Source organism: Stegodyphus dumicola, chromosome 4, assembly GCF_044657685.1.
Source record: "Stegodyphus dumicola isolate Sdum_Otavi_A_Nest chromosome 4, ASM4465768v1".
NCBI classification, from domain to species: Eukaryota; Metazoa; Arthropoda; class Arachnida; order Araneae; family Eresidae; genus Stegodyphus; species Stegodyphus dumicola.
Genome location: NC_140771.1, coordinates 26,667,986 through 26,695,226, shown reverse-complemented (window position 1 = coordinate 26,695,226; position 27,241 = coordinate 26,667,986). Strand labels below are relative to the sequence as shown.

The 27,241-nt window shown below is 33.9% G+C and overlaps 1 protein-coding gene across 1 annotated transcript; it reads left to right on the top strand.

Annotated features, from left to right (window-relative positions):
* Positions 1-12,800: 12,800 nt before the first annotated feature.
* On the top strand, positions 12,801-26,117 carry LOC146997495 (uncharacterized). The gene is made up of 4 exons (XM_085814322.1): positions 12,801-12,979; positions 21,672-21,741; positions 23,847-24,134; positions 25,921-26,117. The coding sequence occupies exons 1-4, from the start codon at positions 12,965-12,967 to the stop codon at positions 26,115-26,117; spliced, it is 570 nt and encodes a 189-aa protein (XP_085670448.1). The 5' UTR covers positions 12,801-12,964.
* Positions 26,118-27,241: the final 1,124 nt, after the last annotated feature.

Sequence of the window (27,241 nt, the reverse complement as noted above, 5' to 3'; positions counted from 1 at the left end):
ATTTCCGATTATAGTAGTTGTTCTAAGGGAAAGACTTCCAGATGAGTCCAAATTTGTTTGAATGATGTGTTTGTTCTAGAGAGGTATACTGCATAATATTTTTCTGTTCTGTAGAAAATGAAATTCAAAAGGGCAAATAAGAGCAGCTGCACAGTGTTTATTAAAATTTACAGTAATGTGTAATAGCTGTGAGTGTCTGTTGTGGACACTACACACCTCCAAAAAAAAAAATTATCATGCAAAAAAACTGAAATGCATGGTACAAGAATAAAGCAGAAAGTTAACATTTTGAAGAGAAATTATTTGAGAATTAATTTATGTGATGATGATTTGTGCGGATAGTGAAATTATTGGTAAAGTCAAAAGCAGCCTTCAGTAGTTTTTGTGTGAAAACACATTTGAATTCTTAACAAGATGTTCCAAGATCATACTGTGCATATTCAGTGTGATAATATTATTAGGATGCATTTGCCTTGACATCCTCTGAATTTCTTTTGTCGTTGGTAGCATTTCATGCAAGCAAATTTCGGATTACTGCAAAATTTCTAACATATTTCATCATGATATATTCATGCCATGAAAGTATAATTGCTGAAGTTATGGATGTTTATGCAAAGCAATCGAAGTAGCTCTGTTCTATTCCATACCTCTACCAACCAAAAAGAGTGCTGGGTTAGTGTATTAGTGGCTTGATAAAATTTACAGTATTAGTAGCTTCAAGCTTCTGTTGATAATACATTGAAATGTCATTTTATTTGTGAAAAATATGCTACTAATACTGTAAATCAACTACAATCCAAATGATATTCTCTTAATATTGTTACCAATTGGGTCTCTGAAGTGTTGAGCAGCCTTTGCAATATACTTTGCCCATATTCCATCAATTGAACATAGTGATAAAGTGACCACATAATAGACCACAAACTGTTAGTCATACTTTGAAGATGAGATGAGTGAATCATTTATCTGAAGTAAAAAAAGATGAGATTCACAAAACAAAAATATTAGATATGAATGTAAATTTTGTAAAAATGTTTAGGCGTGCCGTGCAATTTTATGACTTACTTCAAATGTTCAAATCTGTCAACATGGCTGTTGTCTCCAAGCCTAAGAGCTATCTGCAGTGCAGTTTTTGAAATTTCCTTTCTCTGTAATCACAGAAATGTAGAAAAGGCACTGCAGTTTGCCTTAGCATCTGTTTAATATATGTAAATATATTTACTGTTCCTGATTTATGGGAGACGTTTCCCATGATTAAATCAGAATACTAGTTAATCCAGACAGTTAAAAAAAAAAAAAAAAAAAAAAAAAAAAAAAAAAACAGAGAAAAGAGGTAAATTATGAAACCAGTGGTAAATTATGAAAATTTTAGCAAAAGGCTCACACTTTATATTATAAAAACAAAATGCCAAACTCTAATTAAATGTTTTACTTTTTCCAAAAGTAGAAAATGCAATGCTTGATCAAGAAAAGATTTTAAAATGAAAAAGTCTTTATAAAGTTAAAAAATTACAAAGCCACATAATACCATAAAAATTATATAAAATGATGCATAAAATTAAGTATGAGGCATAATTTATACCAGAAGCAAAATGTATTATTATCATTTAATTATTTCACACTTATACTTTTCCATACATGCAAGTTCATCTTCTAGGGCAGTGGTCGGCAAAGTGCGGCTCCAGAGCCGCATGTGGCTCTTTGGCTCCTTAAGTGCGGCTCTAATACAAATAAACACGGAAGGTGCAATAATATTTTCATTTAAAAAAAAAACTTGGTAAGAAAAAAATTACATCTTTTTTGATAAATTAAAATTCTTCTATAAATCGAGAACATGTATAATTTCTTGTTTGAGTAAAAAGATAGATAGGTAATTAAAATTTTATATTGTTGTAAAAGTACGTAACGAACATCGAGTTTAATTTTATTAGTTTTCGTAAACGTAAGCATAAACCATGTACAAGCTACCGTCATGCGCGTGCATGCTTTTTATAAAGTAGTGAAGGTACAAATTGGCATCACAGAGCAGCAGTTGCAGTGTGGACAGTTTTGTCTTATCTAACGTGTCTGCCGTTGTCCTGTCTTATTAAAATGTTGTATGTTTTAATCTAGCTGCACATCTTACAGGTATTTTTATACGATTTTATTACACCTGCTATGTATGTGTGTGGTTCCGGTACAAAATTTGTAATCGATTTTTCGATAACTAAATGTTAGAAGTTTTCTTCCATTTTTTGGTCATATTAAAGTTTTAAAATCAAAGAAAAACGGAAGATGAAAACCGCGAATGTAAAGTTGAGTGGACCGAGAATTTTGCGTTTATTCAAAACTTGAATGGACGTTCGACATATCTTATTTGTAAGGAGAAATTTGAGCATAACAAGAAGTCAAATTTAGGAAACACTTTACAAGAAAGCATGCGTCATTTAGCACTAAATATCCTACCGGTGATGCAAGGAAGAAAGCAGTTGAGGAACTTCAGAAGAGTCAAGAGTCGTCAACTTCTGTGTTTAATAACTGGATGCAATCTTCCAGCAATATTAATATGGCAAGTTTTGTTTGTAGCCAAGAGATTGCTAAGAGAGGAAAACCGTACACAGATGGCGAATACATAAAAATTTGTTTTATAAATGCATCCGAAGAGCTATTTCGGGATTTTAAGAACAAAGCAGATATTCTGAAAAGAATTAAAGAGTCATTGTCTGCCAAAACCATTAAAGATAGAACAATTAAAATGTGTTCGAATATAACCACCCAGCATATCGAAGATTTGAAATTGGTTTCGGCTTTATCAATAGCAGTTGACGAGTCTTGTGACATAAATGATGCAGCGCAAGTTTGACTTTTTGTAAGATTTATGTCTCATTCAGGCCCTAAAGAAGAACTTTTAGGATTATTGCCACTCAAAGGTCAGACGCCAATATCGAGAGAAGAGAAGATATCGCCAATGTTGTAATTGAGTGTATGAATAAACATCATATTCCCCTCGATAAAATTGAGTCGATTTCAACGCCCGGCGTAAGAAAAGGGGTTGTTGCTATTTTGAAAGAAAAAATTAATCACCAGATACTTGTTTACCATTGTACCATTCACCAAAAAGCGCTTTGTACGCAAACATTTCCGGAAGAAATTTGTAAAGTTATCGAATTAGTGATTACTATTATCAACTCCATTTTAGCAAAAGGGCTCTTAATCATCGCCAGTTCAAAGAATTTTTATTTGAAATGGAGAGTGAATACGCTGATATTCTGCTTCATAACAAGGTACGTTGGTTATCAAGAGAGAACGTTTTAAAACGTTTCGCGTCCCTTTTTCCTGAAATTAAAGCATTTTTCCTTGAGAAGGGCGTTCACTATCCAGAACTAACAGACGATCAGTGGATCAGTGAAAACTTTTATTTCATAGTAGACGTTACGTCTCATCTAAATCAGTTAATCGTAAACTACAAGGGAAAGGAAACTTTTTCGATGTTAGAAGAAGTAATAACATCCGAAAACAAATTATCCATTTTTGCACAGGATTTTGAAAGGGAGACATTGTTTCACTTTCCGAGCCTGCTGAAGCATCGCCAAGAAAATAATTCCTCTATTGATAAACACCATTTTAAAACAATAATTTTAAATATGAGGGAAGCATTTCTCATCAGGTTTCAGGAATTTAAAAACAGAGCAACTTTAGGATTTGTCAAAAATCCTCTTAATGCTACGATAACCGAGTTGAAACTTTCTCCTTTTGAAATTGACATCGGTAGCTTTGAAATACAATTGCTGGATTCAAAAAACAAGGAGATATGGTGATCTAAATTCGAACGTTTTTGTGTTGAATTGGAAATATTGGAGAAGAAAAAATGTGATCTTAGTTCACAACACAAGTGGTCTGCTTTGAATGACCTGGAGAAGGAAGACATGACCATTTTCAACGCTTGGAATAGTATTCCTGGCTCTTACGATCAGCTGAAAAAGCTCGCGTTTGCTGTTATTTCCCTTTTCGGTTCTACATATATATGCGAACAATCTTTTTCAAGCATGAACATTATCAAGAGTCAACTGAGAAGTCATCTTATTGATGAGAACTTGGAATCATGCCTAAAATTAAAAACAACAACATACAAACCTGACTTACTCAAACTTTCCAAGGAGATGCAAGCACATTGTTTGCATTAATAAATATTTATTAAGTATTAAATTTAGCTTTATTTAGTGTAATAAAAGTTTACTAAACAAGCAGATTTGGCTCCCAAGTTTTTTAAAAATTGTTGTAATGTTTATATTTGGCTCTTTGGCTAATAAGTTTGCCGACCACTGTTCTAGGGGGTACTAAGATCGAGATGTAGTTTTCGAAATTACATAAGGCTTCAGATTTAATTCTCTGAAAGGGATTTTTTTTTAAGATTTTCATTTAACCTTAGATACTTTGTATAGTCAAAGATGATCTTTTATCTTCTACATTTTTGCCTAAAACTAAACAATGGGATTTTATCCCATTGCCTTGACAAGTTGATACATAATAATAAATTTATTAAAAACAGATGGCATTTTCCAACACCTACTTAAATTTTTATCCATCTACAAGGCTTGTGACTGAACTGAAGCAAAAGCAGGCTAGATCGTAAATTTAAGAAGAGAAAGGCTAACGTTAAGTAAATGTATAATTATTACATGCAAAATATAGATTTTCCCCTATTCTTTCTTTTAATAAGAAAAAAGAACGGGAAAACGGCAAATTTAACAAAGGGTTGTCACGAACCTCTGCGAGCTTCTTCACTGGTTTGACGAAGGTATAGAGCCTCAGCTTCGACTCAACTCAGATCCTCCCTTGCTGTAGCCGCTGAAAGGTTGTTCTCAACGTCAACCGTGCTTAGAAGGGTTCACGAAAGATGTCTGTACATACGAGGCGACCAGTCATTTGTATGCTGCTCATGTGACATCATAGAAAGGAACGTTTGGGTAGGCACGTCAACATGTCCACCAGACATCTGATCAATGGAGGGCTGTTCTCTTTACGGATCAGTCCAGATCAAGCCTCGAAAGTGGACGTACAGACCTCCTTATACGTTCACGTGGAACCATGAATACTCAGGCCTATAGAGATGGCATCCTTAATGCTTATGTATGCATGCCCTTATATCGGGTAATAAGTGACAAATTCCTGGAACAGAACGACAACGCTAAACCGCATAGGGCTGGCATCGTGGCATCTTCAGCAGCAAACTATTCAGCGAGTGGAGTGGCCAGCTGGATCACCGGATCCGAATACTATCGAGCATGTTTGGGATGATTGAGGAAGACGTATAGCTGCTCTCAGTCCTCTTCAGACCCTTACCACGCTTGCATACTTTGCAAGAGCAATGGCTCTCATTTCCTGAGGAATTGATAGACTAATTGACAGCATCGCAGGTTCCTTATGTGTTGTATTGCTTCTAGGGGTGATCATACTATTTATTGAACGTATGTTTTCCTATATTAAACCGATAACATATCTGATTTGTTCATTTTATACATATGCTAATTTTTGCAACACTGTAACTGTCTGGGAATTTCCCAGTTATACCTTACTACGTGTTGTATTTGTATACTGTGGTTCAGTTTCATTAAATTCTACATGTAACTTTTTGAGTAATCGTTCATTTTTGTGACTTTTCCTTAATTAATGACAACCAGTGATACTACAGTTTTACAACAATTGCAGTTTTGGCGCAAAGTAATTTTCCCCTTGCTATAGCTGTTGGTTCATATAGATTATAGGTATTGCCAACCTTTTTCTTGCATGGGCTCATTTTAAAGAAACAATTTTCTACATCGACCCCTTACATATTTCTCGATAATGTACTTTATTCGAAATAATCAGAATACTAATAAGTGCACATAAATAACTTAAGGATAAAAATTAGATTAAGAATATGAACAATAGTTTTGAAAAAAATAAAAATAAAAAAGAGGGTTTATTAACACAGATCTGAACTTGTTCTGGTTGGGACTCCGATGTGCTCCAGCTAGAATGTCCTTCCTGAACGTTTTGTTACAGTTACGTAATATTTGTCAAAACATTTAAATTTATAAAGAGACATTTCAGTTGGTTACAGAACAGGTCATCTTTATAAATGGCCTTTTTTTCAGCTTTTTCAAGAGATCAAATGTTGAGAAAGTCACCCTAATAAAATAATAATTATAAAAACATGGAAGTTGTGCGTTGAAATTAAAAGCCGACTTATGGCTAACTGATCATGTAGGCACACCAGAAAGAAAGCAGCATTTCTAGATCACATTTTAGTTTTTTATCATTTGGTCACTCATTTCGAAATCGAAATCGAGTGAATGGTTAGGCGGCATTTAGTAGCCTGTGCTACTTTAACCGTCTCTGTTAGAGATATGCCCTAAGGCGTTGGGAAGAATTAAAAATTAAGGTGATTTACACTGCACCGACAAAGGTGAAGCAGGAACATGTGCTAATGCACGTGAGTTGGTCTAGTAGACTTTGGAGAAGTAGGGTTCAAGCATCTGGCCGCCGTACAAGCTGTGATGTATCTTCACTAGTTGAAGAAAGATGATACGTCGAGGCCAGTCACGTGGGTGGTCACCCACCCAAGTACTGACCCCGAGCTCTGTTGCTGTAAACAGGGGAACCTGTGTGTTGAAAAAGTGAAAAGAAATCGTAAACATAGTGAAATTCCCTCAAATGCTTCTAAGCTGGTGATTACTCTTCACTTTCAACAAATCTCATCAGTGTCATGGCTGCTTTGAACCCGGCAGTAAACTTCTCAGTCGTGGTTTTTGCAGCGCGGATCTTCTCAACGTGCTCGACCATACTGTTCAGAAATTTTTTGATTTTAGGATCTTGGATCCAGTTTATGATATCCTTGTACTCTGTGGGTGGGTTTTCCAATTTTTTCTTTACTCTATCACTGTAGAGAGGTTTCATCTGGGTTTTACTGCTGTCTTCCTCTGTTTCGATGAATTTCGGAAAATCTGCCGGCGTAGGGATCTTAGCTGCTGGCTTTGCCTGCTGCTTCTTTGCTTCATATCGCTTCTTATACACGGGGCAACCCCTGTATGAACTTATATGCGGTAGTGAGCAGAAGATGCACTTAGGTTTTTCTTCTGGCTTTAGAGCAGGGCTAAAGGGCTAGTTCATCAGCTTCTCGCGGTTGAAACCGAAAGAAGAGACTGATGACGTAGTTGGGTTCGCTTGGTCAGTTCTGCTGTTCAGTTTGCTTGAGTTCATTTGCTTGAGAATCAAAACGCTTTGAAAAATAGTTTAATAACCAGTATGAGCCGAGATTTTAGCTCATGAAATTGCAATATACATGCATTTATATATGAACTAGAAATGTATTTACGTTAAACTCTAATATGCGTAAAACGTAAGTAAAACATGCATAAACATAACTATTTTTTAATTAACACATATGCGTAAACATAACTAATTTTTTCGGTCGAGTGTACCCTAAATGTAGTAATTCTTTTTCATAATCATCTTTTTAAATATATGTAAATAATAATCCACCGATAACATACGTAAATTTCTACATTTACGAAGAATTCTTTTTGCGTTAAAATATAAGTTAGTCGCAAAGTAATTTGCATTATAGAAATATTAAATAAAAATATGCAAATATATTTTGAGAATACATGCTAAAGACATTACACATCTATCTAATTAAAAATTAGTTAATGCTAATAATAGATTTTATAACACATTAAAACGAAACAAATTTCACTTCTTCATTTTTGCTTTTCAATTAGCGTTGATAATGAGTAGTAGAATTTTGTAAGCTTTTGCAATGTCTATTATGAAAGCATTATTATGGAATATCAGTATCAGTATTATTATTTAACGTAAATTACTCAAAAAATAATGAAAATATTTTAAAATAGTATTTATATATTTTGGAATAATAGCATGTATTCTTACATTTTAAAAGTATATGCTCTGATACTAATTTATGTTTATTCAGAATTTCATGGTTTATTTTATGTAGTAAAATTTAGCAGTCTAAATTAGTATATAATAAATATAATATTTTATATAGTAGTCCAAATAATTAACTGAAACGTGCATAAATTAGGTCACAAATTAAGTGAATAATAAACAAAGTAATGATTCAAATTATTATTTTTGGTAGGAATAATATGAATCAACTTACATGATTTTTTTCCTATATAGTTTGGTTCGATAATCCTCTATTACTCTTTATCCATTTATTTGCTTTCTGGTCAGCTTTTCTTGCCGATACAAGGGTTGCATTCCTATTCAAGTGCCGAACCCTTATAAATGTTCGTAAACGGCAAAATAAACGAATTGCACTCTTATTCACGGAGTAAAAAGTTTCTCAAGTTCAGAAATGAGATTCTGAATTACACATCTACCTTCTCGAAAAGAACTGCCATGAAAAGAACGGAAAGCATTTTCCATTTTCATCATCGTTGCCATCCAAACTGTTGATGGTACAGTTAATCCTCCTTTAGATAATAAAAATATCCAATTTGAGTCGTTAGGAATATCTACGAATTTTTTTTATATTTCACCCAAAGTAGGATCTTTATCTTTCACACGATATGCAATATAACCTGCCAGATAAGCGAGCGATTCTTGTTCATATGCAGATATATCTTTCGTTGAATCATAAATTTCGGTTTCCCAAGGAAGTGACGTACATTCATCATAGATGTCTTCGTAATTTATTAAATCATCTTCGTATAAGGAAGATTGTGCTTTTTCATTTGAAGAAAAAGCTGTTTCCAACAGCTCTTTTGTCAAATATGTTTCAACTTTCTTCACATCTTCACAGTCATTAGCATTTGTCTTTAACGACAATTTAGGCAATTTGTTTGCCAATAGCAACCTTTTCAGACGAATTATTACGTCTGATGGAGACGGATGGTCATTAAAACGCCCTAGACCCCGAATCTGGCTGAACAAGCTTTCTAATACATCTTGAGTCAGTCTTGATGTTAAAATATATTTCACATTTATAGATTTTACGTCGTCAAATAAACCGAAAAGCGAATTTATCGATATGATAATACCTTTCTGAAAAGGTAGCATTGCCTTCTTTCCGCATACTCTGAGATCAAAAATCATTTGCTTAATCTCATTTAATTTTTCTTTTTGTACTTCATAATAGCTTTCTAGGCCGAAAGCAGCTTTTAAAGGCTTATTGCTAGGGGGTAATGGTACACTACTGTTCATAATGTCAAAAAAATCATCAACCATTGAAAAAAAATTACTTGTTGCAGCATTACCAGTCGAATGCTTAATTGCTTTAGCCGTTGTGGAGGAAAATAATGCTTTTGCTGGTGCTACTTTCTGTCTCTCGTTCCCTTTTACAGATAAAAATTGAGGTTTCAGTTTATAGCACAGTTTAATTTCTCCGATATCTTTATTGAGTACTTCATATATAACGTCTTTGTTTATAACTGTACCATTTCCGAGCATAAAACCTTTATCAAGAAAATGGTTTCTCAAAAGCTTTATGCGATGCGGCATATCAGCGAAAACCCATATTTTGGTGCTGAACTTGGGACTGTAAAAGAAAGATTTATCTGTTGAAATTTGTAATTCTTTCCAAAGGGTCTGACTACCTCCCATGTCAGATACAATTGCTTTGACTCGAAGCCCAGACGATTCAAGTGCAAACAAAATGGAAGACAGAAGATTTTCCTTCATTTGACGATCAAAATCAAAATAAATGGGCTGTTTCCGTTGCGAAATGAGTCCTCGAACCAATACAAATTGAGCCTTTTTAAAAGGACCTAATATCTGATCCAATTTTGAATCATAACAGAGTCTTGAATCTATATGAATTTTATCGAAACTTAATACGCATAATCTTTCTTCGTCAGTTGCATTTTGGCAAGTTTTTTAATCAATAACAGTACATCATTTAAAAATTCCAGGAATGCAACTGAATCTTGAGCACCATCTTTTCAGTGTACTTGCACTTGGAAGCGGAATACCCATTTTTTCTTTCCAGAAGTCGTATGACTTTACGGATAACCATCTGATTACTATGCTTTTTGAAATGTCGTCTGGAGACCATTTAATTCGCTTTTTTTTTTTTTTTTTTCATTAATGCATTTATTTGAGTTTCGGTAAATATGTTTTGAATATACGTTTTCATTTTTCTTAGTTTTTCATTTTCTTGATTCACTTTTTTAATGTCTTTCCTCAGTTTCTGAACTTCTTCTAATATTAGTTTTCTATTCCTTTTAAATCTTTTTCTTTGCTGGGAGATAGTTTTTAAATGCTGCTTTCTCTCAGTCTATAAAACAGAAACCTTATTCTCAAGAGCTGATAATTTTGTGATTAAATCATTCACATTTTTCTGGAGGTTGGAACAGTTACAACATTGCTGAGTAATATTATTTTCAGTGATCTCCTCATAGCTATTACTGTTATCGTTTTGAAGTTCCAGACATGCCTTTTTAGGACTTAAATTCTGAATTCTTTCAAATGCACTTTGTAAATTTTTTCTTTTTTGTTGCCTTTGCTGCCTTGGTGTATTCTGATAAATAACCAAGTCAGGAATACAAGCAGTTGGAATAGCAGTTGACTTCAGACTTTTTTGTCGGTAATCCTAGCAACCTATTTTTCATATCATCCTCATAATCAGATTCAGTGAAGTGAATGCTGCATATTCGAGCACTCTTTGTGTTAACAATATCCGCTCTTCGACACCTATGCAACCATTCTTTCGTTAACTGAATATTTTTGTACGGAAATCTATGAAATACCACGCTAGTTTCTTTCGTATTATGATACGTATTGCTACAGGTAGCAACCGCACACGATACCATTTTTTCAATGATTTCTCATTACAAGAACTTTCGAAATACAAAATCCCTTTAAAAGTATCATCAGTTATAACTTTCAAGTAAAAAAAAAAAAAAAAAAAACTCTTTCTCTGAAACTAACAGGGCTAAAGAAAGAGAATCCAAGAACTAAAGATTCAATCTTTCGCACTGATGCTCTGGTCAGTCGACGACGGGACGAACCCAGTGACGTCACATAACATCCGGTATCCTCCCCAAGAGGGGTTCGTGTCGGCATCGTTCTTCTCAAAGGGATGACCCAGCCCTTCTCTTTCTTTAGCCCTGGCTTTAGAGGGCATTCTTTACTTCTATGGTGCTTTCCACACTTGCAGCATTGCTCAGGATTTGAGCAAAGATGTTGCGAATGTCCATATTCTTGACATCTATAGCATTGAATTACGCGTTTTTTCGGGGCAAACTTCTCGATCTTGACATTAACACTTAACATATTGTTGAGTCCATGAATTGAACGTCCTTCCTTCGTTTTCTTCAGCTCCAACAGGAAAATCGGAAGTTTCTCGATAGCGTCTCCTCTTCGTCTGGAAAACTGCTTGACTTTACTTATCGGGAATTTCCTTCTCTCCAGATCTGCCTGGATTATTTCTTCCTTCATCGTTGATGGGAGGCCCTTAAAAACAACCTTAATAGGTTTTTCGCTGAGTAACTGGAAAGTATGAAATGGTATATTTCTTTTCTGCAAAACCAGAGCTGCTTTTCTGTAATCGTCTACTGACTTTAAATTAACATATAGTAGTTTCATATCGGCTTCGAATTCTTCACTGCAGGCATTGATAAGGATTTCATGAATTTTAGGCCAATCCACTTCGCTTTGCTGGAAAACTATTGGGGGTGGAGTTTCCTCTTTTTCGGCTCCTCCTTCTTCTTCCATACCTTCTACTTCACTTAGCTGCGCAAATTGTTTTTCCGTCGTAACTTTGGAGCTTCGTTTTCTGATACTTTCGCGGTTTTCTTGGGAGAAATCCATTCTTGTTCCCTGCTGTCTGTTCCTCTTTCAGTTATCTGCCCTGCATAAAATGTTTTCGTGAATGTCTCTACATCCATATCACCCTTAGTTCTTTTATGAAAGTAATTGCAAATTACGTCAAATCCAAATTTCGCAATCTGGTCCCGGATTTCTTCTTCAGAACATGACTTGAATTTTGGGATGTCCTCATCATTTCCCATTGATAAGTCTTCTGGTGTCTGTTCATCAGTAGCTTCTCCATTCGGTGTTTGAATGTCTCTTTGTTCCTTACCAGGTTTAACATCTTTCTTCTTACTTGGTTCTTCACCTTCCGTATCTGACATAGTTTTCGCCTTTTTTGCTTTACTTTTCTTTTCTTTGGCCATAAGGATGAAATCCTCTTTCTTCAATGGATAGGTCTTGTTGGTTTTGGTCGAACGCTCGCTTCGGTAGTCCTCTTCATCAGAACTATCGAGTAGTGTCCTATAAAAGGACATTTTTGTTTTTCGGTTTCGCAAATCAATGACTTATTTATAGACACAAAAATTTTAACAATTCTTACATCGTAAGAACAATATTTTTTGTGTCATATTATAACTCAGAATTCATATTATAACTCAGAATGAAAACGTCACTCATTTCCACTTCATTCTCCTTTATATAGTTTGGCAGAAAAGCGGTGCCATTTTGAGATCTCTAAAAGACTTTACAAATTGTTTCCGCTGCATATTTCTTTACTTTAAACATTCAAAAAATTATTTTTATTATTATAATATTATTGTTTTTAATCATAATGAGCATCTTGCAGGACACTTGATCTGGCTTGGAGGGCCATCTTTTAGTACAGATATACAGTTCTTTGAAAACTCTTAAATTCATTTGGAGCTATAATTAAAATATGAAGTAAAATTTTGTAAATTTCTTTTCAATAATGATTTGGTGGCAACTTAAGTGACGGAAAAGTACTATGTTTTAAATGTTTTTGCTTTTAAAAAGCAATTCGAAGAATGCAGAATTTTCAGAATTCTAGGTTTATAATTATCTAAAGTCGCATCTTAAATTTCAAATCTTCAACTTTATATTGAAAAATATTTTTGCTATTAGAGATAACTTAACAAATATAATTCTTAAATAATTGTAATTAACCTTTATTTTAAATCCGCATTTTTCTTCTGAAACTACTCAAGCAATGGTTTTTCATAACGTAAGTATTTTTTCTCACTTGCATTAATATTTTTTCTGAACATATATGTCTTTAAATCACACTGAATGTGTGTCATAAAATGGGAACTTAAGTTAAATATTTGCTTACAACCAAGATCACGTTTATCTCTCAAGAAAATTTCTCGTTTTATTAGTTTAATCACTTTAGTTTTTATTTTAAGAATTCTGAATACATGTTATTATTATTATTATCATCTTTAAAATTTTATCTTTTTTCGTATAGGACTAGAAATACTAGAATGAAGGAAAACGACTAAATTTTGTCAGATTATTTTTTGAAATGAAATCTAGCATCGCCAAAGACTTAAATAAGCCATTTTTTTATTTTGCATCAGAATTTTAAAATATTTTATTGATGATGAAAAATTTTTTATCATTTATGTATGCATTTTTTCCCTTTCCCATATTTATATTTAAAAATAAAAACAAAGCTAAAAATTATGTGTTACAAACCCTAACTTCTGAATTTTTCCTCAGAGATGTATTATGAGGTTTCCGATACTGTCGTTTGTGGAGATTTATAAGTGCGGTATTACCATGGAGGTAGGAAAAGGAGGAGGGGCCATTCCGCGCTAGAAGTGAAACACTGCTTTGAAGCTTGGGTCACCAGACGGGGATGTTCTTTGTTTACATTCAGAAGCTCGCTTGACAAGATTCTGATAGTATTTCGACACACGACAGTTCCATAGAAATCGAAAAAGGGACACTCTCGCATGAAAGAAACATTCATAGTGTGATGGATAATAGCAATTTGTATAGTTTACTGACATTTACGCAAAAATCACATCTTGGTTATTTTTCGATAACTAACAACAGCGATTTTGATTATGAATTTGTTTTATAAAATTCTAAGCTGTTGCACTACAAAAATATAGATTTTAAGAAAATTGCTAAAAGAGATCTGCCAAAATTTATTTTCTAGAAGATTTGAAAAGTTTGAAACTTGATGGCTAAATGTAAATATAAAATTATGTATGTTAAAATATTTGTAATTAGGCACATAGGTCAGATTAAGTTTTTATTAAATAGAGTAACGCATGCAAGGGCTACCTGCCTAAAGAGAGAGATGCCATCGTGGAGGAATTTTGAAGAAAAACTGACCTTTGAGTGGGTATTAAAAATAATACTTATAATTTTCATTCAAATTTTATTCATATATATTTTTTATGTAAAACTTGCGGGTGTATGCTAAATTAGTGTAAATTACTTTACACGAAAAATATAGTGAATGCACAGAAATTAAAGATTTGCACATGCCGGAAATGATAAATAGGAAATATGTATGGGTATTTATGCATGTGCTTGCAAAAAGCATGTATCTGCCTTTGACAAAATACTTAAATATTCATTAAATTATTTATAAATGTATTTGAAATGAAGAATTTATTCACTTATAAAAACCTGTGAAAATACTGTGAAGAAATCTAATGATTAAATGTATCTAATTTATAATGATTATAAATATTATCTAAATATATAATAACCTTGATATTGAATTGTAAACATAAATTGAAATCCTGCTGACAAATACGTTATAAAACTATTTAAGCAAGAATTGTTCGTATTGGAAAGCAATCTGTTAAAAGGTATTGTAAAGCAAATGCTATGAGATGCGCACTTAAGAACGTAATAAAGAGTTTTGGAATACGTATTGTTGAAATGAAGGGTAAAAAAAAATCTGATAAGTATAATTAAAAGAATTCTTCCCTTTACATTTTATAATAACTCAGTTACAAGTTTTAAATAATACTTAAAAAAAAAAAAAAAAATATTTTATTCCCTTTCAGAAATGTTCAGAGAAAGTCAAATACTATTTAATACCTATTTAATTATTAGGAATTAGCGAAATACTTATTTAAAGTATTTCGCTAATTCCTAATAATTCTCTAATTTAAAATGAACCGAATAGAGCATTAATTATAAATTGACTTACATTTTTCGATTTAAAAGAAGCCAAAAAATCACGTCATATTTAAGAAAGTATTTTAGGAAGAAGCTCTATAAATAGAAAAGAAATAATGCATAATTTTAATATTAATAATACAATAAACTTTGATCTTAATTTTTGTACCTTAACCGAATAAAATCGAATTACCTTAATTTTTTTTTCTAATGTAATTAACGAAAACTTGTGAAAATATTTCATTCAAATTAAACCATTCTGAGAAAACTGTCGTGTGAAAAGTATAGCATTTAATTCCGTTCAGAATGAAATGTTGTATAAAATATGTTGTTTTCACATACTTAGGACTCTGAAGTGTTGTAGAAAAAGAAAATATATACATTTATATGTATATTTGCGACGTAATTACAAAATATTTACACCCGAACGCGTCAAATCCCATAGAACTCAATGGTAAATGACCCAATGTTTTGGTCACCACGTAAAGATCGCCGGTGCTTCAGAGCAGGGTACGGAGAAACTTGTTTAGGGCGACTCCATCTTACTTCCTACCTCCATGGGTATTCCTTTCGTTTATAGGTAAACACATTCCAAGACTTACGGCTATATCTGCGTACGAAGAGGAGTGCAAAGAACATTCGCTACTTGAGGACAACTACGAAAATCTGAGGCAGGGAGCCCGTTCTATGAGCAGGAATGAAGCCCATGGAGAGTTAGTTACCTTAGCCATTCGGCCACTTATCGGGGGACGTTATAACAATATTGTACTTTTATTACGTAATATCATGTACAAGTTCAAGAGAAGCTAAAATTAAAAAAAGAAAATGCTTTTTCTTAAAATCATTGCGTAAGTTATGAAACATGCCAGTATCTCATGCCCATTACAACTCATAATTGAAACACGAGAGGAGATAAACGCAGCTAAAATAGCTTAAATATGTCCAATGCGTTAATTGTATTTAAGCTATTTTATTTCGTCATACTCTTGCCTATTTTTGCTGGCATTCATTTTGTAATTTATAAGCTGCATTCTTTAATTTTCAAAGAACTTTTCAGACTGCGATAAGCCGCTGCGGCATCCGACCTAAGGATTGTTAGTCCAAGCTAGGTACTCACTGTCTTAGCAAAAAAATCTTTGGCATTTTTTAAAATCCTCTGAAGGGTTACATTATTATCTGCACTGTAATTATGAAAAACTTCAAAAGTTCTTATAATAAGTTTTGAGGAATGTTTCCTTCTGGAATGTTAAGTAGGCTGCTTTGGCCAACAATCCTCAGATTGGGGGCCATCTCAGCGGAGTTCAGTGATACAGGAGTAGGATTATATTGTTATATAGGATTTCTGTAGTTGATTGTCATGGGGATTTCGTATTTGCTTCCGTATTAATGTTTTTTCTTTCATCCTACTCCTTATTCTTGGTAATGGATAACTTCATACACTTAAAAACCTTGAAAAATCTCATATCGCAACCGTGGAAATCATTTAGTATTTTATTCCCGACCATTTGTTCTGTTTTTTAGATAACAATAAGTTAAACTAACCCTGAACTGAAGAGATACAAAATTTAATTAACTCTCACTGAAACAGACTAAACAATAGACTTAAATGCAAACCATTCACCGTTACCTAGACTCGTGTATAATTTTACTATTTATGACTTATTTACAAAACTGGAGGGATGTGTATGATCTATGCTGAAGAGGCTTATTTATGTTTTCGTTTTTGACTAAAGTACATCCACGGAATTAGACATCGGAATGTCTAACTTAAAGAACGGAGGCAAAAGTTGTGGAAAAGGATCTTAACATCCTGTGAATTTTCATGTTGTCCTTCAGAAATACACGTCTAGCTGATATCTGCTGAATAGTTCCTTACAGTTAGGCAAAATGTCAACCAAATCCGCTCTTCATGATCAGATAGTACATTTGTTTGCAAAGGAGCAAACAATAGATGCAAAAATCAAAAGAATGTCAAATAGCTGCTCCGCTAACTTACCTGAGCACCTTTTTATTGTATCTAAAACATGCATATATCTTGTTATCCCTCATAATTGTTTAAGGTTTGAGTCAGAAAAATTGGAATGGACAGGATACATTAGAGCAATAGATAAATAAATGCTTGTAATATACTTTACATGTGAATCATTTTTAGATAGCGTAAATAAATGTCACGAAAATACGTTTTTTTAATTTAAAGTACATGTCTTATGAAGCATTCAAGATAAATAATGCGTAAAATCTTAAAACTGTTATTCAGGAGAGAACAATAGTAAAAGCTTTGTGTTGTTACTGTTTATTGTCAGATGTTTGTACAATAATTGAATTTTTATCAGATTATTTCAATTCCAAGATTTTTATGTTCTTCGATGACAAAAATTAGCCTTTGAAAAATATTTTGTAGTTATCAAGCATTACTTGTCTTGTAAATACACCTTTATCTTCACTGATAAGCAAGATAAATAGCATTTATTATCGTAAATTAAATTCTGGATCTTGATGCTTGGGCTAAATTATTGAATTTTTTTTTTTTTACTCTCGTGTGTCATGTTCAAGTTATGAATAACACGACTTGCGAAAGCATCTCATGATAGTGTATATTGAAAGTTAGACTGAATTTTTATTATATATTATCTTTAACATACTTTTTGATAACCTGATAAAAATGTTATGACTAATTTTCTTTTAATTTAAATCTAAAGGAAACAATGAAAGTGTCGAAAAATGCTTTTATTAGCATATATGAAATTTCATAGTAAAATGAATAGGATCAGATTACTAGAGATCTAACTATCAGGTGTGGCTCTGTGTGACCAGACTTGCGCAAGTTTCTGTGGCGAGTTTTTTTAAGTGGCACTGGGGGAAGGGAAGGGATGCCCCGTGGAGGACTTTTCAAAAGAAATTGACTCGTATTCATGTTACACATGCGGAAGTTTAGCGGCTTTTACCGCTCATGCGTCAATTTTCATCTTTCATAGCAAATTTATATAACCTTAAAGTATCCGATATGCGGAATACGGATATCCGTATATGGTATTCCCCTTGTGAAGGGCCCCTGTAACTTTTTGTACGTTTCGTTTTTGTGATCCCAGGTCAGTCTGCGATATATAAAATATAAGTTTATAATTTTCAAAGTGTCTAAATTTTTTTCTGAAAACTTAGGTTAAGATAACAGATTAGGAACCCAAAGGCTATTTGCATAAAACTGGAAACTGGGGGGGAGATACTTAAAATTTTTCTGCATCATATGTCTCTGTATTTTCCTCCCTGGTTTTAATTTTATAAAACCTAGAACTGGAGAAATATGTAAAATTTAATATATTTTAAATACTGTAGGGTAAGCTGGAGACTCATTTTAAAGTTGAAGTTCGAGGCAAGTGCCCCGTCTGTCCTTACCCAAAACAGGCGCTGCAGCTTTAATCAAATCATTGAAGGAAACTAATGATTTCAAGTCAGCAACTAACAAGTCAATCAAGTCAGCAACTAAATTTATTAAATATCAGACAATCACATCGCGCAAATATTCGATTGGTATGAGATCTAGATGCTTCAATATCCAAGGAAGCATATGAATACTTTACAGGGCTTGTCTGCTGATGACTGTCATGAGCGATCGGCGTCGTCTTACTGTAAAACAGCATTTTGAAACTGTTGAATGTAGAACAGTACAACCGGCAGCAGCATTTCGTCCACCTATGGTCTTATCGCCGTTGTGTCTTCAATGCGAACCAGAGGTGATTGCCAGTCCTTGACGATGGCTGCATATTCGACTATGATGCTGCATATTCGACTAGCATGATGTTCAGCAGTCGCAGCAGGATTGGACTGCCTCCAGATTTCTACTTGGCGTCTGTCTTTGAAGAAGCGAGACTAATCACCAGGGTTTCATTTCGACCTTTCACCACACGAGTATTTTGGGCTAGGTATTTTGCTGCCCAGTGCAATTTCTACGGGTTATAAATTCTGTTTCCCGGTGCATCTATAAATTCTAAACATTTTGCGACTCGTAAATTCCTTTTCTTGATGCTTTCCCTAAATTCTGAAAATTTTGGTTAACTTTTGCTGTTCGATGCTTTTACAAATTAAAAAAATTTCTCGCCCCTAAAGTCTGCCCGTTAGCTGAACCTGCTCTGACGGCGGCCATGCTCGTCATTGTACCCTGTGCCATTCATTCATCCTAAAGACACTATTTCACTCTCTAATGTTGGTGGCTTTGCATCAAAGACAGTCTTCGTAAAAGGCGACTAGACTACAAGCCGTTTTCGAGTAATTGTCTAGAAATTGTTCTTGCTGATATTCGAACATTTAAAACTCTTTGCATATTGTGAATAATGCCGAAAACCGCACTCTGTAAGGCCACTCCCCTACTGCATACTTTTGGATGAGTGCAGATGCAAGCGTGCTGACGTAAATCTTTCTATAATCTTCGGCTTAAATCTTTTGTATAGTGGACACACGCAGGAATCTTTCATGTGCGATACGATGGAAGGACCAACAGGGTTTCATTTCATAGGCCTAAAACAAAATCCCCTGTAAAATGTCTAATAACTTCAATAAACTTCGACCTTTCACCACACGAGTATTTTGGGATGAAAATACAGTTCAAAAAGTAGGTTTCCCATGGTGATAGACAGTACCATCTGTTGATTCATCCGATGCTTCTTTCCCTTTTGTCTTACTAAATTATCACGTGACAAACTTGTACTATTTCAGATTACTTATAAATCATTCAGCTGTGTTTTATTTGCGCAGTCATAAAGGATAAAAAGGAATGGGACACACACCAAAATTTCACCATTGATTGTACACATATAGTCCACTGCACTAACTGTACTTTTGCCTCAGATTTAACGGACAGCATCTCGGGAGATGGATCTGAACCCTCTCTTCCCCTTACCGCAAACCACTCGAGAAGATTTCTGGCTCGCCAGTATTTTTAGTACCCCCCATGCGGCACAGAAACAATACACTTACAAATTTCGATATACATTTTCTTACAAATATTTTCTGAGATTCGAATCCGGACCCGATGTATGCTTAATCATGCAGTGAAATGTTCATGGTAGTGCGTTTTCTTTGTATGAGATTTTTCGATGGGCTTATTGAAAATGAACTTAAAGACAGTTTTCCTTTTTAACGTGAATGAATTTCTTTCAATTCTATAACTACAAACATGAAATATATAGAATAAATAATTCGAACTGAGTTCAAAATATATATGTTACGAGTATATGTATTGTTGACAGTCCTAACTGCTAAATACTGGCACGGAAATAAATGTGGCTTAATAATAGACTATATTTTTATGTATAAAAATAGTATGGATTGTAAGATAAATTTACAGGCATTAGTAATTTAATCAAGGTCTGATATGCGCAAAGATAGATGGCACACTTTCCTAGGAGTCCATTTTCAGAAGGGAGGTCATATCCTCCTATAATACTTAAAATATGTCTAATTTTATTTTATTTTATTTTTAAATTATAGGTTTCGTAAAATTAGAAGCAATGGGATTAGGAACTCTTAGGGTTCCCTCTTTCTAATTTCTCTGTTTCTTTTATCTGTCTTTTTTCCAGTTTCCAGATCTAGACAGGTTATCTTTGCGTGTTTTTCCTTAATCAATTAAACTAGTCTTACTTTTCAGAAAACATAAGACCCTGATTCAAAATATCTAAGCTTGTATTTTGTATAGAACATAATAAATTGAATCCCAAGGAAAAGGAATTTAAGCAATTTTAAATGAAAAACCTATTGAATGATTATTTTATTCCATGAAGTTCTTGATGGAAATGGCGTCAATGATATGATATCTGTTATACTGAATAAAAATTAGAAGCGAGTTTCACCAAGATTTTTGCTATTTACCCCCAGTTTTGTATGTCGGTCCATATGTATTTTAATTTAAAATTTTAACATACGGTATTTCTTCGATTCAATTTTAAATGAAAAAACTATTGAATGATTCTTTTATTCCATGAAGTTCTTGATGGAAATGGCGTCAATGATATCTGTTATACTGAATAAAAATTAGAAGAGAGTTTCACCAAGATTTTTGCTATTTACCCCCAGTTTTGTATGTCGGTCCATATGTATTTTAATTTAAAATTTTAACACACAGTATTTCTTCGATTCTACTATGCACTCTTTAATTTCTACACCACAAAAGAGAAACAAATACTTTGATTCTATAAAGTACATAAAATAAAACTGCAAAATAAATCTGTCTAGTAAATTTCTTTAATTCATCGATAATGATTTATTAGTGAAATACTGGATTTATTTATTCAGTAATTTGGAAAAGGAAATTCCTTAGCAGTAATTAGTTAACTGAATAAATTCTGCAACTCTAACACCCAAACCGTTTTTCCTGACTTTCCTTTAAAACGAAAATATCTTTAATCCAGAAAGAAGTGATATTCAAGCACAAATATGTAAATGTGTATGTTTATATAACTAGCACGTTATTTGACAGGGAGAATTATTAGACAAGAGCCTCCTTCAGGTTCGTAATTGCATTCTTTCTGTCGAAAAAACAAAAATATATTCTGAAGAATAGGATGTCAAAAGCACTACTTACTGGTAACAGCTAGAAACATTAATTCATAACATGCAACATTTATACCAGGGGAAAAAAAGAGTCGGAATCATAGAAATATGGAATGTTTAGTTGTCACGTGTAATAATATTCAATAAATCACTGATACTCTAATATTATGGTGAAATTTTTGCTCAAAAACGTATATGTAACACATATTATTTTTGTACTTTTCTAGGTCAGAACTATTTTCTTCGCAAAATGTGCATTGATGATTTTATTTCTAGTAGCTAGTCTAACCGCATTCAGTAAGTGTTGAGATTAATTAACAGTTTTTTTTTTATTTCTACAAAAAAGATTGTGAAGGTAATTAGCGATTGTGACTGTCAGTGCATGTCTATTTTAAGCAGATATCCAAACGGTGAAATATCATTCATTAATGAAATACAAAACGAATTTTCGAATGCATGAAGAGAGCTTTACTAGCAGCGTGGCTGAGTTTTTTAATGCAAACTTAACATACAACTTATTTAAAACTTTTTGTTTTTTATTGTTGTGGTTAGTGACATTGACTACTATAGGGAAGTACCCGGGTTCGAATCTCAGAAAATGGATGCTTATGGATGTATAATGTTTGCGCGACATGGGGATCCTCAAAATATAAGGGGAGCGAAAGTCCTCGCTAATGGTTTGCTGGTAGGGGAAATAGAGATCGGAGACTCTCGGACCATTCCTTCGGGAAGCTATCCTTCAGAGCTGGGACGGAACTGGGCTAAGTCTCACTGCCACCTGTATGATGCTCAAAGCTCATGCCAACGACAGATGAAATCGTGCACTTCTTGCAAAGATAAAATTCGTGGACTTATACTGGTTAGGTCAGGCAGGTGAGATCAGCTATACAATAACACAAGAAAACCACTGCTACCTTCCTCCAGAAATTTATTTAGAATCAATTACGATAGTTGAAATTTCTCTATGAACAAGCGTGCTTCTAGACCAAGGCTTCTCAAAGTATTTAAATTTTGCACCACATAAATAAGAAAAGGGAAACGTACATACTACATGTGCTACTACCAGAATCACTTACGGAGGTGATATTCAGTAGCGATGTCTATTTGGATTTTCAAAATTAGTTTTCAAAAACAAATTTAGTTTTCAAAATTAGTTTCAAAATTAATTTTTCACACATTTGGAGGTGTTGTTCTTCTGGAGCTTGTCGCCATAAGCGGTTTCACTGCATTGTTTTCACATGTTAGGCATAAGTATGACATAATAGACGAAATTCGAACATATTTCGTTGCTTCAAATGGCACTTCATTTCTTTTATTCCGGTTAATAAAAGCTAACCCTGTATAATGCACATGCTGAAATATTTCGCTGATGCTTCCAAGATTCTTCAACATTCCGGCCTTTTCTATATAATGCAATTCAAAAATCTTAATTTCAAGAATATTTTTCTCGCACTAGATCAACGTCCGTTGCAATTCAAAATATTTTGTTGATTTAGAAAAAAATATTTCAGATGAACGCAACTAGCATGTCTCTAGAAATTTATTAATCTTATTTTTATTAAAATTAACATAAAAAGTTAGAATTTTCTTGATAATGATTGGAATTGCACATAAGGAATTAGATTGAAAAATGTAATCAATAGTCTGATTTGTCTACATCATAAAATCAGGCAAACTCAGCTTCAAACTGACACTAATTCTGTAAAAATAATCTGCATATTTCTAGACAATCTCGCAAAAATTTCTGTCTTCGAAAAGCAAAATTATTCTGCAAAAGATTTCCCATCTGTTATTTGCAAACGTTTTGATATCTTTAATGTATTACAATAAACTTGAATATAGACTATATATGCACCATTCGTTTGCAGTCGACAACAATATAGGAAGTATCCTATATTGTCCAGCATGTGATGTTATAAGTAAGGACAGAATTTTCTGATGTCATTAAAGGGGTTGAATCTTATTGCATACTAGCACGTCACCATTCTCGATGGAGTTAAAACTAGCCATTCCGATAAAATAAATTCCACCGCACAGACACTTTTACGTACTATTGTCGTCATACAATCATTACGATTATTGTTGATTTTCCTACTGGTCCATAAGAATAGTCTGAATATGGTCTTGCACAATTATATCGAAACATTACAAATATCTGAAAGGTATGTCGGAAGTAAACCCAAAATTAAAAAAAAAAAAAAAAAAAAAATTATTTAGATCAGCAAGAACTCCAAGCAATAAATTGTTTTAGTTGATGATAATTAAAATTTTAGTTAATAGAGATAGGTGTGCAATGCGCAAGAAAAGTAAGGTTTTATTTTTAAAAGTCAAGAGAAATATTATAGGGCATTTATTAGAAAAGTAAGCATAGCTAAAAAATTTCTTATTTCTCCCAACTCCAGCGCAAAGTGGCAATTATGCAGTTCTAAGGGGCTCAACCACCAGGATCAGCTGTTTTTCTCCAGAAGTACAAGTAAATGAAGTGCGACATAGCGGGGACTCTTTCATCTGGACGGACGAGAACGGTATCGAAATAATTAATGCACGATTCACCAAGTTGAAAAATGGCGACTTGGAGATCTCCAACGTTCACATTGGTGACAGTGGAGTCTACAAATGCAAGTACCGATCACCTATTTACGACAACACAACTGGAGAGGCAAGTGAACTGTTTGAGCACAGACTCATTGGTACGGATTTAAAAGACTTCTCTTCCTTTTTTTTTGCTTCTTGACAACATGCAGATTTAAAATACATATATATATTTCTTGATCAACAACTCCTATGTACAGGGGTCGCAAAAGTAGGTACATTGTTATGGCATATCCTCCTCATCTGGATATAGTCTACTATCTGTCTATTCCTTGCGTTGCCGTAAAAACGCATTTATTCTGTCCAGGACCGCAAAAGTCAAGGAATTGTCCAAATCTAGCGCCCAAATAAACTCATGCAAACCTGCGCCCCGGAACCGGGCCCACTCGACGGTGTCCCGGCAGACAGATGTGCAGGTGGAATCCTACAAGGCTCCTGACTCTCACACTGACAGCGAGAGCTTGGGGGTAACTAATGTAGGTAGAAAATCCAAGCCAAGAAAAAATAAATAAATATTTAGAAAATAATCGTAAATAATATTATAAAAACGATAGCAATTAATAACAGTTAAACAGCAATAAAGCGATGGCAGTGGATAAGCAAAATAAAGCTCTCGGCTTAGCACGTGGCTCATAAACACGTGGTCAGATCAGATTCGGTAGCAGGCACAATCTCTTCCACGACGAAACTTCAAGCACCGCTTCCTCCTCTCGAATGAATTACCGAAGGTAACTGTACAGCATTTAACTATCTAATCACTGACCGCCTACGGGACTGGGCCAGTTTAGGTAGAATATATGCGTAATCAAAATCACGTCCTTCACGTTTGCTGTCCCAGCTCAGAATGAGAAAATACTTTATATACTCTCCCTTTTAAAGGGCGACTGGCGATGATGAGGTTTAGTCATCAAATACTTTGGTGACGAATTATCGTTCACCAGTTTTTAGTTTGGGTTCCATTACAGAGCCTTTTAAAATTTTTTGATGTCAGGAAACTGAAGCAATCCGCAGTGCTCTCGTCGGGATTCGAGCTCCGGACCCCCCGAATGTGCATCGAACGTTCTTCTAGTTACACCATGAAGGCACGCGGAAAGGAGGGAGAAAATACCTCATAAAACATTAATTTATTGAAAATTAGGTATGATGTAGTATTATAATTGATAATAAATAAGTACCAAAAAATGTATGCGGTACATAAATTACTAACAAATAATCACTGAAATTGTGAATAAAGGTGTGTCTCCATCAAAAGTTGACAAATAAATGTTCACTGTCGTAAAATTGACTGGCAATAGATCTTAGCAATGTTTTGCCGTTCTAGTCTAGACTCGTTGTTATCAATAAATGTGTTCGTTATTGTTCATACCAAAACACTGGTTGGATTTGCTGCCGTACTCAGTCAAGCTTAATCAAGTTTTGTGAGCGCCGCGGATAACATTACAGTAGAAACTAAACTAAGTAAATTAATGAGTCTCAATATCATGTGTTATCTATTAACACTATGATATAGTTTCATGTTACTGTACTACGTAAAAATAAGTAATTTTGTTAATTTTATCTGCGGCGACTTGGCGTTTTGCGACTTGCGTTTTGCTGTCGTCAACCAGTGCCCAGCACACTCTGGCGTTTGGGAAACGTTGGCCTAGAAACTTTTGTCCATAATCATCTAATATTTTAGAAAAAGTAAATTGAAATGCCGTGGAAATAGAATATATTATCATTCATCAAGTTTGTTGGAATTTTTCAAAAAGAATTAGTGCACAAATTTTATAGACGTATTGTGTACATCTCATAGAACTAGGTAATAGGTATTCTTGCCTGTATATTAAAGCATCTGTTATATCAATGCAATTATAATTAATGCTACTGAATATTATTTTCTAGTGTATGAGATTTCAGGCCATAAGTTCGTGTCTCGAGTGTTTCTGGACATGTCTGAGAGCAGTGTGGAACTTACGCTCCCTCTTTTGAGAGACATCATGGCAGCCAAAGTGTGTGGTTACGAATTGTGCCTTCTGGGACCCATTCAACTGTTGAAATGCGAACTGCTCGAAACAGGTAGTACCATTTTGCCTTCATGATCTTTTTCTCGAACCTTCCATTTTTTTATGATAAAAGAGAAATTTTTATTTGTTTATTATCCGATTTTTGCTTCTCAAGCATTTGCCGGAAATGGCTGATTCCATCGGTCATCAAAGAGATCGCTGCTTAGGGTGAACCAACTGATATTACACGTGCGAGACACACAAAAACCAAATTTACGCGGGATTCGAATCTGTATTCTAGATTTCGACTAGCAGTCAGCACCGCTAAACACTCTATCGGCCAGTTTTTGTTTTTGCTAGAACGCCCCAACCCGCCTGATCACAAAGTAAACTTATGTTCCAAAAAGGGGCGTCCCATTCACACTACAAGCGAAGGCAGCCAGCAACCCGGAAAGTCCTCCAACAAAAGTTAAAACGCCAGATTAATAAAAAAGAACAACTAATCCAAGATATTATATACGAAGCAACTTTAGCATTTAACTTAAAATTCAAAGCTCCAAGAAACCAAGCCCGGTATTCCGAGTAACTAAAAATGTTAGTATAATCAACTAATGAAAATAATAATTATACATCCAGCAAGGTTGCCATACAACTATATAATTTTATTTATTTTTTTTTAAATGGCTGGATTAACGACACAACAGGAAAGAAGAAAACCAAAAATAACTAAATCAAGAAAACTGTATTAGTAAAAATGATAACATAAAATAAGGAAGGAAAACACACATAAAACACACAACGAAAATATGACTGACAGTCACACATATCATCAAAACACGACGAAAAAGACATCCTAAAATAAACCCATTGAGAATAAAACGAACTTAATTAAAAACCCCAATCGCATGTCTATTGCCATTAATAAACGCCATCAAAATGTATATCACTAAAACTTCGTTTAATAAAATCAGTCAATTGGCAATCCACCACGAAGTGTTTGGCATCACCCAAAGCATTACAATTTGGACATAGATCATTATCTTGTATATGAAATCTCTTTAAATAATGAGGATAAACCTACCATGTCCGGTGATAATCTGATTCATATCAATGTCATCATAGATTAAAACTTTATCTGTAATTTCAATATTAATCAACAAATTATTTTTCCTTGTTGAACTTTTCCACACATCTTTCCATATATTTATATAATATTTCTT